The following is a 15,524-nucleotide window of genomic DNA, read 5'->3' as shown; positions in this document are numbered from 1 at the left end:
AAGGCAGCCAATCAATGGTTCTCTCTCATCATTGATGTTTCTATCTCTCTCTCCCTCTCCCTTCCTCTCTGAAATCAATAAAAATATATATATTTTTTTAAAAAGAAGCTACTCCTTTCAGATGATATAACAAAGATTTTTAAGTGTCTACATTTTGTCAAGACTCCTTCAATAGATAATGTGAATTCCAATGTATAATAAACCCCCTAAGTCTCCTATGCTTAATATAAATGACTCTAAGAAATCTTACAATGGGGACTCTGAGTCACTGGATGGTGGCTGGCATTTATAACTCTAAAGCTGGTTCAAATGACAATAGTTACTAAATAATCTAGGAATTTCTGGCTGGCGTCATTTGGCTCCACCTAACATCTCTGTGCCATAGCTTCCTCACCTACAAATTGGGGCATTTCACAAAATTGTTACAATAAAATAAGAGCATGTGTGTGAGATGCAAAACAAAATGCATGCCTCACACTAAGTATGCAGTAAAAGTTGTTATTAATGGCTGTAATGAAGAGATAAGGAAAGAAGGTAAACTGGACTAAAAGTTGGGAAACTAGAGATCTAGTTTATGAACAGCTATGTGACCAACATTGGAAAAGTGTACAAGCCTCAATTTTCTTCTCTGTAAAATTAAGAAATTGGACCAAGTGTCTAAATCGCCTTCAGTGCTAAAAATTTTACAAAATAGGGAACCACACCTATAACACAGGAGAACTATGGATCAATGAATGGGTCAGGGGGTCAGAATCTCCACCCCAACATGGAGTTAGGAGCTACAATAGGTAATCTCATATCCTCAAGAAGAGGAAAGTAGTTAAGGATATCTTACAATAGAGTATGAAATAAATGCTTTCTTTTACACTCTGTAAATAACCTGGTTTAAAGGTTCATTATTTGGCAGAAAATACTTACAGGGCTTTTAAATGTAAAAAGTTATTTTGAAAATGAAAGCGCCTGTGGTTATATTATTTAATTTCAAGGATTCTGTTTATCTAGTTTTAAATTCTTTTTAAATGTTTTAAAAGTCTAATATCACTTTAATCAAAATAGCTATTTGAAGTAATGGACAATCCCAGCTATTTTAATTCTTTTCACTGAAATATCTGAAAACAGACATAAATTGGAAATCATTATTTTCTAATACATTTATCTTTCAAAAGCAAAGTATACCCAATGACAAACAACAATACCTGAATGGCCCAGTGAGGTGGTACTTGACAGCAATAGAAAATCTTCAGACGCTCCAATACAGATGTAGTCTTATCTTCAAATTGGTCTGCAAGAGCCTTAAGAGCACACATCCTAATCAGAATATATATATAAGATTATATATATAATCTTTTTTAAATTAAAAAAATTATATATACATAATCTTTTTAATTTAAACAAGATTCTTCTTGTAAAAGTTATATAAGTGGACACATAAATAATAAAAAAAAACACAAGTCATGGTGATAGGTGATGGGGTGTATAAATTTTTTCTTGTATTTCTTTAAATATTAAAAAAAACTTAAAATTAATCAACATTAACATAAACATGTACATTAAAACTTATCAGAATGTTTTTAAAACTAAGACTTCCGATCAGATCCTCATGAGATCCTCATCAGATCATCATCAGATCCTAACCAGAACCTAGCCAGAGAACATGACAAAAGATCCTGGACAGAACTTGGCTACAGAACTTGGCTGGAGAACCTAGACAGAACATGGCGGGAGAACCTGGATAGAACCTGGCAACCGAACCTGGCTGGAGAACCAGAACCTGGCTACAGAACTTGGTTGGAGATCCTGGCCAGAACTTCGCTGGAGGTCCTGACCAGAACTTCGCTGGAGGTCCTGACCAGAACTTCACTGGAGGTCCTGACCAGAACTTCGCTGGAGATCCTGACCAGAACTTCGCTGGAGATCCTGACCAGAACTTGGCTGGAGTTCCTGGCTAGAGATCCTGGCTAGGTTGCTGATCAACTGAACGCTGTCTCCATGTCATTCCTTCATCGCCGACTCTGTCCACACCTTTGGGGACCCCTGGACCTGCTGGGGTTGGACCCCAGCACTTCACCTGAGGATATATTTTTCCATTGCCTGTTTTTAGAGAGAGTGGAAGGGAGGGAAGGTGTGGGAGGAGAAAGAAGAAGAAGAAGAAGAAGAAGAAGAAGAAGAAGAGGAAGAGGAAGAGGAAGAGGAAGAGGAAGAGGAAGAGGAAGAAGAAGAAGAAGAAGAAGAAGAAGAAGAAGAAGAAGAAGAAGAAGAAGAAGAAGAAAAGAGAGAGAGAAAGAGAGAGAGAAATATTGATGTGAGAGAGACACATCCATCAGTGGACTCCCAAATGGGCCCCAACTAGAGCTGGGGGATTGAACCTGCAACCGAGGTACATGCTCTTGAGTGGGAATCCAACGCGCTACCCTTCAGGCCAATGCTCTAAGCACTTAGCCACCCTGGTCAGGGTTCATTTTAACTATTTTTAAATGTATAGTACAGTAGTCTTAACATTGTTGTGCAACAGATCTCTAGAACTTCTTCGTCTTGCAAAACTAAAACTCTATACCTGTTGAACAAAAATTCTCCTTTTCCTCCTTCCTTCAGCCCCTGACAACTACCATTCTATTTTCTGTTTCTAAGAGGTTGACTACTTTACTAGTAGATGCCTCATGTAAGTGGAATCATACAGTATTTGACTTTTTGTGACTGGCTTATTTCAACTTAGCACAATGTTCTCAAGGTTTGTTCATGTGTATATCATATAACAAGATTTCTTTCTTTTTCAAAGGTTGAATAATATTCAATTGTATGTATATACCACATTTTCTTTATTCGTCATCCTTTCATAGACATTTAGGTTGTTTCCCTATCTTGTTCTGAATAGTGCTTCTATGAACATAAGAGTGCAGATACCTCTTTGAGATCCTGATTTCAATTCCTTTTGATAAATGTCTAGTAATGGATTGCAAGATCAGATGATAGACCTATTTTGAATTTTTTGAGAAATCTCTATTCTGTTTACTGTTTTTCATAGTGGCTGATTCATTTTACATTCCTTTCCTAAATTAATTTTAAACATGGAAATGTTTTCTCTTGGATCCTTTATTAACTTCTTATGGAAAATCAGAATACCAAAGGACATATTTGGGAGACACTATTATAAGCCACCTTGGAATTTGACAAGGAAAAAGAACAACTTCTAGGGTGAGTGCTACCTCAAAAAGTATTATTCCATCATGTAAGATATATTCTGTGTTTCATTACCAGACATCCTACTCATGGGAAGCTCGGGATCACTTGGGGGAGGCAGAATTCATTAACATTGAACAATTAGGACAATAAAAGTATATACTCAAGACTTAAATTTAAGAGATAAGTACATCCTATTTAATAATGAAATATTACAGAAAAGATTTGCATTTAGGACACTTTAGCAATACTGATCTCATTTAAAGGCTCTGAATTTGCTTTGGTTTGCAGGAAACACAAGGTCTTCATTATCTACATATCTATTATCCAAGTCCACCAAATTAAGAGGATATGAAGGAAAGCTAAAGTATAATAACACAAATTATTTTCTAATGACCTGACCACCTATAAAATTAGTCTCTACTCAAGCATCTCTTTCTGCTTAGTGTGAGCTTATGTTGATCATTGTCCAATAGATGTTCTGATATTGCAAGACAATACAATGCAAACCAATTTCAAACTGAAATTGCAAATTTTGCAAGAACACTTAAGATTGCATTCAGTTGATGAATGTAATGCTGAAGAACTACTCGGATCACATGCAACACCATTGACAACTCTGGTAGAGTAAGACCAGTTAACATGATGCATGGTAGACACATCAAAAGAAAATGATTTGAATATCAAAGGTTTAAGACAAGCATGTCAAACTAAAAGGCTAAGACGGGCCAAATAAACAAGGTTTAAGTTATGTGGGCCACATAAAAACAAAAGCTTCAATTTTCATAGAAACGTAGGTTTATTTCGATAGAGACATGCTGAATACAAAGGGCTGAAATTAATGAGTAACATTAACATAAAATAATAGAACATTTTAATAAAAATTAATATTTTTGTCTTGAACATTAACTTACCAGACACTGAATAACTGCACAAATTAATAAACGCAACACAAATAAACCTATTTTTCTTGTTCTCCAAAAAAAAAAAACAAAACAAAAAAAAACAAAAAAACTAAGACTTCCTCTAACAGTTCCTTCAAAGAACTATCCTTATTAATCAGCCCTTTTACTTTTTCTGAGAAAAATTGTTCTTTAGTGTATCTATTTCACAATCCTAATGTCACTTTGACAATGGCACTCTCTACTATGAATCGGAGAAAAATTATATAAAGAATTTCATTTAGGACTATTTTCTCAGAACAAAGTGAAAATGAAAGGTGATCTATTTGACCACAGAGAGTGAGCTTTCTTATTCTTCAGTAACAGAGCTGTAAGGCTGGACAGTCGTTTCATGCAAGACCCCTCCTAAGGGACAGTGGACAGAGAAAAGTGGTGTGCACTGAAGAACCGCCCCCCACCCCAACTGAAATACCTACACCAAGCATGTCAAACGCAAAGGCTAACACAGGCTAAATAAACAAGGTTGAAGTTTATGTGGGCCGCAAAAAAACAAAGCCTTTAATTTTCATAGAAACGTACGTATATTTTGATAGAGACACGCTGAATACAAAGGGCTGAAATAAATGAGTCATCTATAATAATAAAAGTGTAATATGCTCATTAGACCAGATGTCCTTCCAGATGATGTTCTGGATGAAGTCAGGGCTTCAAGGGCCGAGGCAGCTGCCACAGTTGCCTCGGGCCAAGGCAAGCCACTGTGGCTGCGAGGGCCAAGGCAAGCAGCCACGGCTGCGAGGGCCGAGCCCCTTGCACAAATTTCGTGCATCGGGCCTCCAGTTGTTAACATAAAATAATAGAACATTTTAATAAAAATTAATATTTTCTTGAACATTAACTTACCAGACACTAAATAACTGCACAAATTAATAAGCATAATGCAAATAAATCTATTTTTATTGTTCTCTGAAAGCAAAATATTTCCTGTTGCACACACCAAACAAGTTAGTACAAGACCAATGATGTGGCAATCGACTGCTAAAATATTCGCTTCTAGTATTAGTGGAGAGAAATGGTGTGCCTGCATGTAAGGGAAATGAATGCAACATGATTATAGTAATCAGTCATTAGTGAACATTGTAGTTCGTTACTAATAATTATGTATAACAGGATATTGTAAAAATTAAGTTACAAAATTTTTATTAAAATGTTTCTTACATACCATTATATTGGCTGGGCCGCAAAAATATTCGTTGTGGGCCACATGAGGCCTGTGGGCCACAAGTTTGACATGCTTGACCTACAGGGATACTGAATAACTGAACATCTGGAAGCTACATCAGGAAGCAGACCAATATGACCAAGAGGGCTGACACTGAGAAAAGGTACCATGGCCAACTGCAAAGTCAAAGGCTACCCTATCCAATGGTCAAGTGGTCAGCCATCAAAAGAACTCACATATTCAGCATCTAAGTGAATGCAGACATATTCTGGAGTTCCTAGGCAAACACACGGACAGCAGCTCTATTATCATAATCATCTTCACCTGTCTCTTAATTTGTCATTCAGTTTATAGCAAATTTTTTTTTCTGATATACATTTAGACCTTCTCTAAATAGTAACTGTTTTTGCATCACATAGTAGTCAAATTTTATTTCCTTGCCAGTTGACTATTTTTCACAGCCCTGTCTTATGAGGAGTAGATAGTAACAATATGGCAAGGTTGGTTTTCTGGTGTTAATACACATGCTATGGTTATGTAAGAGAATGTCCTTGTAAATTATTTGAGGACGGTTATGCACCATGCTGGCAACTTAGTTTCCAACACTTCAAAAAAAAAAAAAAAAAAAAGCTGTACTGTACTTGCAACTTTTCTGTAAGTTTGAAATTGTTTCAAGCTTTTACAAAGTTAATTTTTAAAACTGAAATTTTTTTTAAAAAAGAGAAAGAGAGAAGTAGCAAATCCAAACTTCCTCAGAAGAAAGAGAAGAAAGAAAAAGGACAAGAATGTAACATATCCCAGCAAAAGCACAGGACAAGGAGACCAGTTTCTGAGCGGGGAAACCATTCCTCAATTGGGGGGCTCTCTCTACTATACTAGGTGGGAAATATATGGTTAGCCTAAGAATATCCTGTAGAATGAGAGGATACTCATTACATCACTATTTTGACAATCCAAGATGTTATTCCATCAAGTCAGTCAGAACAAATTGAGACATAACCACACTCCTAAACCATCTTGGTCAAAATATTTTTAAAGCTTTCTGGCCTTACTTCAGAGAAACTTAATAGCAAAAAGGTTGCATGCTTCTGCCCAAAGCTGTTTAGTTGTATGAAGGAGCAAAGAGAAGAAAAACTTCTGGCTGAATACATATGGTTATAATACATAAATAAAAGGTTCACTGAATTACTTCATCAAAAGGGAGGCAAATTTTTCTTTTTATCAAATTCTTTTTCTTTCTCTGGAAGGAAAAAAAAGTAACTAATGCTTATTTAATAATAATAAAAAGCCACAACATTTACTTTTATGAAGTCCTAATTACATGAAAAAACATTTTATTTTCAAGCAAAACTCACGTCGTTTGCTGAAGTTACTGCATCTAGCTTAAACATATTAAACACCCAGTAAACACTTCGTGATTATTAATAAGCAATTTTGTTATGTATTTCAGATACTCTAAGATACTTTTAGATGATCTCACAGTAAGTGTCCCTGATAGTCTCAGATCCTCTCCAATGGCAAAGACCACAGCAGAGAGAGGGCAGGGAACCAAACCTATTTGAGCTGGAGCCCATGAATAAGCCCGGGTACAAGTACACTCCCGCTCCAAAGAACCTGACTAGGCCATATGTATGATACAGATAAAGATTAAGAACAGAATTCTAACCTATTTTTACTCCGACATAAAATATACTTCTTCGCACTTTAAGCAAGACAATCACCAAAATAAGAACCACCTACCAACAAAATTTAGGACATTCAACTACTATACAAAAGCAAAGTACTGTACTCTTTCTTATTTGCAAAGTTACTATAAATAGAGGGGCATATTTACAGCACATCTCTACATTTTTCAGACTAGAATTATTTCTAGCAACTCATTCTTAAATTATTCCATTATATTCAAACAAATTAGAAGCCCATACAGACATGGTGAATAATTCCATTATACAAATAAACTGGAGTCCTTTCGGGAGAAACAGAGCTGGTAAGTGAAGTGACCTGATTCTGTTCTGGGTTTATCTAGCTGTTCGGCTAACCACAATGACACTCACCTTGGAGGTTTCCTACATGATCTCTGCAATCCCAATATTCTGAATATATGACTTTATCAAAAGAGTATTTGTTTTACTTCAAGCATTTGGGGTTTGTTAGTGGGTTTTAGCCACCCTTAGCGCAACACAAGTACACATACATTCGTTAGGGGTGAACCAAGTACCCAAATAGCCTGGGAAAGAATGTAGGGGGGTGAATACTAGATGAGTACTAGAATGGGACTGTAAGAAAGTGAAGCCTCAGTTACTACTGTGTATATTTATGTTCATGAACATGGGCGTAAACAATGTGCTCAGTGAGAAAACAGCACTTTGCAAGCTTTCACCCAGAAATTTAGGTAAATGGCCTCTAGACCAGTGTCCCACCCTATCACTTGCCATTTTGTCTTTCCAGCTTCTAAATGTCATGAATTTCACGAGCACTTGGTTATAGTTAAAGCTGGAGGTGGTCTAAAAGCGGGGGAGGGGGAAGGAGAGAGAGAGAGAAGCAAATATACCTTAAACCAATCATGAGGAATTGAAAGCCAGAGTGTACTCTAGGAGGGTGACAGAAGACATGGATAAACGGGAATGACAATGAATAGAGAGTGAGGAATAGACTAGGGCTCAGTCTGGGCACAACGAGAACACAACCAAAGACAACTTCATGTTGTATCACTATTGTGATATGAGACTGTCTTCAAGTTTTAAGACCCTCTTTTAAAAAGTTGTTTTCCCCCCACACCTCACCTCGAAGCATTTATACCTTGAGTGTCCTTTGAGAAAAGGTTACCTGGGCACGTGGATTCCCTAGCCCCACGCAATAACAACGCTCCAACCTTCAGGAGCCACAGTACTGCAGGTCAGAGGGTATTGCTATGACAAAGTAAATGAGAGAATAATCCCCAGAAAGCAGTGATGTGTCCTCTCTTCTTAATGTTCTGTTCTCAGGAGGGAAAAAACTTCCCCCCCAAAACTAGAGAAGAGAAAGACTACATTTTAAAATCAGCATACGGGAAATGATTTGGTAGAAAAGAACAATTCCGAACCAGGTGTGGTAGGATGTAGACTTCATGTGCTCATATCTAAAAGTATGGCACATGTATCTTTAAAAGAACAGATCTACCCTTGCACTGAAGGCCATTCATTCTCTCTAGCATGATATCAAAGTTTTTATCAGCTTTCTGAAGAGCCAAGCAGAAATTAGCTGATAATCTAAAAGGTATGACTGATCATATGGCTGGAGCTACTAAAGATTAACAGTGCTCCTCTGCCTAAGGCAGTCTTTTCCAAATCCCCACCTCCCAACCCCGAATCTCGGAGAGCTAGACTGAAGAGCCCTATTTTAATAAGCAACTTGGAAGTGGTGTGTAGGTTCAGGCAAGTCTGGGAAATGTTGCGTAAGGCTGTTAAGATGCACCAAGGGCGCTCTCCCAGGGAAAGCCAATGTGTCAGTTCAATCAACATAAGTGACTCTGTCCAAAGAACTCAAGTGTGTCCCTGCCTGGAACCTGACCGAAGCTATCGCTTAGTGTCTTTGGGAGTGTGCTTTAGTCGGGATGCTTTACTCCATCCCATTAGTAAACTTCTTGGCTATTTCCTATTTCTTTACCTTGCCAGGTGTTTTTTTCTTTTTTTAATTTTTTACCATAGATAATAAAGCTTATTTTGTGTTGTACATCACTTGTCCCACTCTCTTACCCTACTTATCTATGAACTAATTATGGCCTGTTTTTACCAAGCTATCATCATGAAGCGCATATCCTGGATTCAGCCCATCAGCATCCCTTTGGGCAGCCCCCTCTCTTGGCTTTAGCAGGAGCCAGTGCACTCACCATTTGCAGGTCCTTTCCCACAGGACCACATCCTGGTACTGTGTGCACTGCAATTCCCTCTCCATTCACCTAAATCACAGGCCTTGAGGCACCGACTTCTGCAACCCAAGCTTTTCTCACAAAAGCTTCTATTCACTTCCTCCTGCCAACACTCATTCAACCCCTTTCCTCCAGATGGTGCCTTATACAGATGAAGTCTAATACTGATAGCTTTTTTCCTTCTTTAAGCCAGTTTTCACAGCTTCCTTGGAACAATACAGCATGAAGGATAAAAGCGTGGACTTCAAAATCCAAAGTAGACCAGATTTGAATTCCAGCCCAGCTATTAGACCTTGGGTAAGTCATGTCAGTGTCCTATCCTTCAGTTTCTTCATCGGTAAAAATGTACATAATGTCTATGTACTAGAATTATTTAGCTCCTGGCATATGAGTGGTCAGTAAATGGTATTTAACTATACAAAGTTCTGAAATAAACAGTAGTAACTATAATTATTCCAACAAATAAATGCATAGCTATAGTCCCATGAGTCAATACTTATCAATAACTTTCAAATGCCACATATGGTTATCAATGCAGGTGATTTACAGAACCAGAAAGGAAGACACATTTTCATGTCTCCAATATTTGAATAGCTCAATGGCATAACTCAGTATACTAAACAACATCATTCAGTGTGGAGGTGACAGATTCTATCTAAAGTTGATAAATCAAGAAATAAACTATAGCATTTAAAGATAATTAATAGAAGTGTAAATATTTAAAGTTATAATGGAAACCACTACAATAACAACAAAAAAAGAATGTGCTAAAAAATGAACTGGGCTCCCATTTGACCCAGTAATCCCACTTCTAGGAATATATCCCAAGAAACCAGAAACACCAATCAGAAAGGATATATGCACCCCTATGTTCATAGCAGCACAATTTACAATACCTAAGATTTGGAAACAACCCAAGTGCCCATCAGCAGATGAGTGGATTAAAAAACTGTGGTACAGCTACACAATGGAATACTCTGCCACTATAAAAAAGAAGGAACTTTTTTTTTATTGCTTAAAATATTACAAAGAGTAGTACATATGTCTCCTTTTTTTTCCCCCTTGACCTTCCCCCGGCCTCCCCTAACCCCCAGTGTCTTGTGTCTTTTGGTTATGCTTATATGGATGCATACAAGTCCTTTGGTTGATCTCTTAGCCCTTCCTCTCCCCCCCAACCCTCCCCAGCCTTCCCGCTGTAGTTTGACAGTCTGTTCGATGCTGCTCTGCCTCTGTATCTATTTTTGTTCATCAGTTTATAATGGTCTTTATTATCCATAAATGAGTGAGATCATGTGGTATTTTTCTTTCATTGACTGGCTTATTTCACTTAGCATAATGCTCTCCAGTTCCATCAATGCTGTTACAAATGGTAAGAATTCCTTCTTTTTTACAACAGCATAGTATTCCATTGTGTAGATGTACCACAGTTTTCTAATCCATTCATCTGTTGATGGGCACTTAGGCTGTTTCCAAATCTTAGCTATGGTAAATTGTGCTGCTATGAACATAGGGATGCATATATCCTTTCTGATTGGTGTTTCTAGTTTCTTGGGATATATTCCTAGAAGTGGGATCACTGGGTCAAATTGGAGTTCCATTTTTAACTTTTTGAGGAAACTCCATACTGTCTTCCATAGTGGCTGCACCAGTCTGCATTCCCACCAGCAGTGCATGAGTGTTCCTTTTTTTCCGCATCCTCTCCAGGACTTGTTGTTTGTTGATTTGTTGATGATAGCCACTCTGACAGGTGTGAGACGGTACCAAAAAGAAGGAACTTTTACCATTTACAACAGCATGGATGGAACTGGAGAGCATTATGCTAATCGAAATAAGCCAGTCAGAGAAAGATAAATATCACATGATCTCACTCATATGTGGGATATAAATGGTCAACATAATTGGATGAACAAAAATAGATCCAGAGACAAATGGCAGGGGAATTGGGGGGGCGGGGGGGGGGGGGTGAGAGACTTGTATGCATGCATATTAGCATAACCAATGGACACAGACACTGGAGCAGTGGGGGCTTGCCAGGGGTGGGAATGGCTGGGGGTGGGGGGGTGGGTTAATCAGGGGAAAAAGGAGACATATGTAAAACTTTAGACAATAAACAAAAAATAAAAAAATGAACTTGGAATTGGAGGAGAATTTAATCTTTCTCAGTAAACTAAGTTCTTTTTTATTATTATGTGCATTAACATTTTCATATGCAGTTTAAGATAAAAATATATTAATTAAAAAGCACCTTCAAAAATAGAGGATTGGTTAAATAAATTATATAACCTCCATTTAACAGAGTGACATATGGCTGTTGGAATGAATGAGCTAGATCCACAGGCATTGACATGCAGAGTTGATCAAGCTGTTATAGTAAAAGAAAAAAGGTAGAGCCCTGGCTGGTTTTCCTCAGTAGTTAGGAGTGTCAGCCCACGGACTGAAGGGTCGAGGGTTCAGTTCTCGGTAAAGGGCAACTACCTCAGTTGCAGATTCTATCCTTGACCCCAGTCAGAGGCAACCAATCAATGTGTTTCTCTCACATCATGTTTCTCTCTGTTTCCCCACCTCCCTTCCTTTCACTCTCTCTAAAAATCAATGGAAAAAATATCCTCTGGTGAGGAAAAAAGAAAAAAGGTACAAAGCAATATACTAGTAGATTGCATGATCCTATTGCTGTTAAAGCACAATTGTTTACTTATAAACAGAAAGAGATCTAGAAGGATATAAATTGTTGAGATTGGAAGGCAAGCAAAGGGGGAGGAAAGCTTTTTAGTTTCCATTTCTGTATTGCTTACATTTTTTTATAATGACCAGGTATTGTTTCTATAATTAAAACAATTAAGAACAGTGACATAGTTTAAAAAAGCAAAACACACTTTGCCATTTACTAACCATGTGCTTAGTCCAGATGTTACACATAATGCCTAACAGAGTATGGCATTCCATCCATATAAAAATAATCTAAAGGATCTCTGCCTCAAATTATTCAAACATAAGTACAAAGCTTAGTGTATGTTACTGTGGCCAGTTTCCCCCCCAATTAAGGCTTTTGTTATGACATGCCCTTAATCATTACTTAGAAACAAATAGTCATATAAATGACCAACTCCTAAAAGAGAAATCATTTATCCTACACGGGAGCAATAATCTCCACAATGATACCAAGCACCCAGGTCTGGGTCCTCTTCGCTCCAATAATTAACCATAAAAATCCCCATTCCTTCAAAGCATAAGCGAAGCTACAGTAACCAAAAGCAGATTTTTTAAAATTTGTTTAAAAATTATGAAATCTCAATTACCTACCACAGTTAAAAAGGTCAAATTACCGTTATGAATAGTCTCTAGTGACAGAAAATGGCTATAATCTCACATTCCCAACTCAATGCAATGTCCTTCCAGAAAAATTTAATGGTGAAGGAAAAGATCCCTGCTAGGTAATTGTCTTCAGAGGCAAAACCACCTGGACAGGAGCAGAACGTCACAATTTAAACAGGTTAAGTAACACTCATTAGCAAGATTACTTTAATAATGAACATAAAATAATCTCACATTAACCTTCAATGACGGAGCTCAGTTTATCGAACACTAAGTTAAAGCAGTTAGTATGACAGAAAATAATGATGAACACTGGTTTGCACAACTTTTTTTTGGTTGGGACATAAGTAAGATGGTCTCTTCGAATGTATGTGTTCAATTAATTTGCTTCATATCTGGATTTATACGCATAGAGAACTGCAGTCACCACACTGAGGGAAAACAAGACATGAGCTTATGAAAAAGAAAAGGTTAGTATTGGATTTGGGTCAGACAGGGAGGGGGAAACTGGATGACAATAGAGAACACGACTACTTTATAGTCCATTGCTAAGAAGCAAGGTATAAGGAAACACTGGACAATAATACTGAACATGCAATAAAGAAAGAACTCCAGCCTAGAAGAATTTCCTCGAGGTAGAGTGTTTTTAATGGGTTGTCCTCAACTTGGAGCTCCTTTTCCTCTGTGATCTTAGAGTGCTGGTTTATTCACCTTGAGCTGTGATACACTATTTCCTTTTTAAGTTTGGCATGTCTCACCTAGAAATCCCTTGCAAACCTGCCATCTTTGGGGCCTGCCACTGGATCCTTTAATGTAACTGCCTGCTGTGTAAGTTATAGTCCAGACCGAGTCATTAACTAGCCAGGCAACTTGGAGCCTGTCACCTGACCTCATCACACCTGCATTTTCCCAACTTGGAATATGACAAGCTTTGCCCTAAGACAGTGGTGGGCAAACTGCGGCTCGGCAAACCGCAGCTCGAGAGCCACATGAGGCTCTTTGGCCCCTTGAGTGTGGCTTTTCCATAAAATACCGACTTCTGCGCATGGGCCACGAAGTTTCAATTGCACTGTACGTGCGCGCCTGCACGTGGTATTTTGTGGACGAGCCACACTCAAGGGGCCAAAGAGCCGCGGTTTGCCGACCACGGCCCTAAGAGCTCCTTCTAGCTTATTTTTCTTTCCACTTTAGCATTTTATCATTTTATCCAGCTGAGGAAGGAAACAGATTTTCACAGAAACGAAAACTTTTTTTGAAACACTGTTTTATATATACAAGTATTTTTCAAATCATTTTCCTCTTATTCTTCAGGTATGCAGTAATTTCAACAAACACAGTAATATCAAACTCTCATCAGAGGAATTGGCAAAAGTTTGGATTATGAGGTAAATGGTTCAACAATGATAGAAAATTAGATAAATTTCACATTTATCTTGTTATATGATCTGGCTAATTTCCAAAAATTCTTAACTGGAAAGTGAAAAGATTTTCTTTGAGATACACCCTCCAGAGGCAGAAATAACAACTCCCTCATAACACAGCATTTGGTCGGCAAGATGAAGAGACTCCAGGTATAGAATGGCCAAGACGGGCAAAATGCTAGAGCATAGTGATTCCGCTCTTTCTTTAAATCCATTTGCCCCAGTCAAAGCACATCCGTGTTGTTTGATGTCTAAAAACACAACCTGCACAATTCATAAAATGATGCAGATTTTGAATTTAAAAGATATATTATACACCTGTAAACAAATTTACTTCTATACCTTTTTTTGTTTAGTTGTTGCTACAAATGAAAAATGAATGTTGATGATTACTTTATATGCCAAAGTTAATGGAAGAAATGGATACAAAGCAAATCATTTCTAAGTCAAAATGTCCTTCATTAATAAATGAATGTATTCTAGTACTATTTGCAGCATTCAGAAGGCCAAAACTTTAAAAGACATTTAAACTGGTTGCCCCCATTCCCCCCAAAAAAGGTACTATGTGGTTTCCTTGAACAAGACATCATACACTTATCTTAATAAAATATGCATAGTTGATCATTTTAACACTCTGATCATTCAACATTTTGCTGTTTTATTATGAAGTGAATTTTTAATAAATAGAATTCCATTCAATAGTGGCAATTCCTCATGAATAATTTAAGATGCTGATCATGAAACTACATCTTCCCCTTCTTTACTTTGTATTAGGCCCAGCTGTGGGGAGTGGGTCAGCAGACTGCCCCAGGCTGACAGCTGTCTCATAGTTCCCCTCCGTTATAGAACACCTCACCTGAGGTTTCCCCTTAATTAATCCAGTAAAGGGGGGGGGGGGGGGGGGATTTCAGGGAAGTAGAGAGTAAAGAGAACATGCAGGTGGGAAATGCCCTGGGCTGTGTTGGGCCTGTACCTCAGTGCGACTTCTTCCTTACCCAATCCTGCTTCCTACTAATTCTCTTCAAAGGACATTGAAACCTAGTAAAGCTGGCAGCCCTAGCTCTGTCTCACTACTATGGGAAAAACAAGCTGTGACAATAATATAAAGGGGCCTAAAGATGTAATTAGTAAAAGGAGGCAAATGATTACAGCATGAGACAAACTATGAAGCACATACTAAGCCCTCAATAAAATGTTTCCTGACTCGAACTCTGCAGGAAGAAAAGCAAATGGACGTGGTAACTGTGTAGTATTTCACTGAGAGAGGGTGTGGTCTGATAAAAGAGGATGAGAGGATGGAGTAGAAAATAATTCCAAGAGCAATAATCTTGCCTTTAGAATGTAAGCTCCTTGAAGTCATACATTTCGCTATTCAGAGCTAAGTCACATGACCCCTCCTACCTGCAAAGGAGGATGGAAGACATCTACCTGCATAAAATTCAGGAAGTTCTGTTACTAAAAGAGGGAATGAGAGAATGGATAACGGGGTACAGTCAGCATTCTCTGACACAGAGAATCCACTTCTGCTTTTACCACAGCATCCTATCTGTGCATTTATTTATAATATGGTAACAAATAATATGTTC

The 15,524-nt window shown here is 37.8% G+C and overlaps 1 protein-coding gene across 1 annotated transcript in view; it reads right to left on the bottom strand.

Annotated features, from left to right (window-relative positions):
* TTC27 (tetratricopeptide repeat domain 27) overlaps positions 1-15,524 on the bottom strand; it is a 100,037-nt gene that overhangs the window by 37,251 nt on the left and 47,262 nt on the right. The window contains exon 11 of the mRNA XM_070428968.1: positions 1,197-1,292. Within this exon, the coding sequence (XP_070285069.1) occupies positions 1,197-1,292 (96 nt within the window). The remainder of the gene's footprint in view (positions 1-1,196; positions 1,293-15,524) is intronic.

Source organism: Myotis yumanensis, unplaced genomic scaffold, assembly GCF_028538775.1.
Source record: "Myotis yumanensis isolate MYYU_CA2020_CCGP unplaced genomic scaffold, mMyoYum1.0.hap1 SCAF_11, whole genome shotgun sequence".
Classification (NCBI taxonomy): domain Eukaryota; kingdom Metazoa; phylum Chordata; class Mammalia; order Chiroptera; family Vespertilionidae; genus Myotis; species Myotis yumanensis.
Note: the sequence above shows the minus strand (reverse complement) of the source record. Positions and strands in the feature narration are given on the sequence as shown.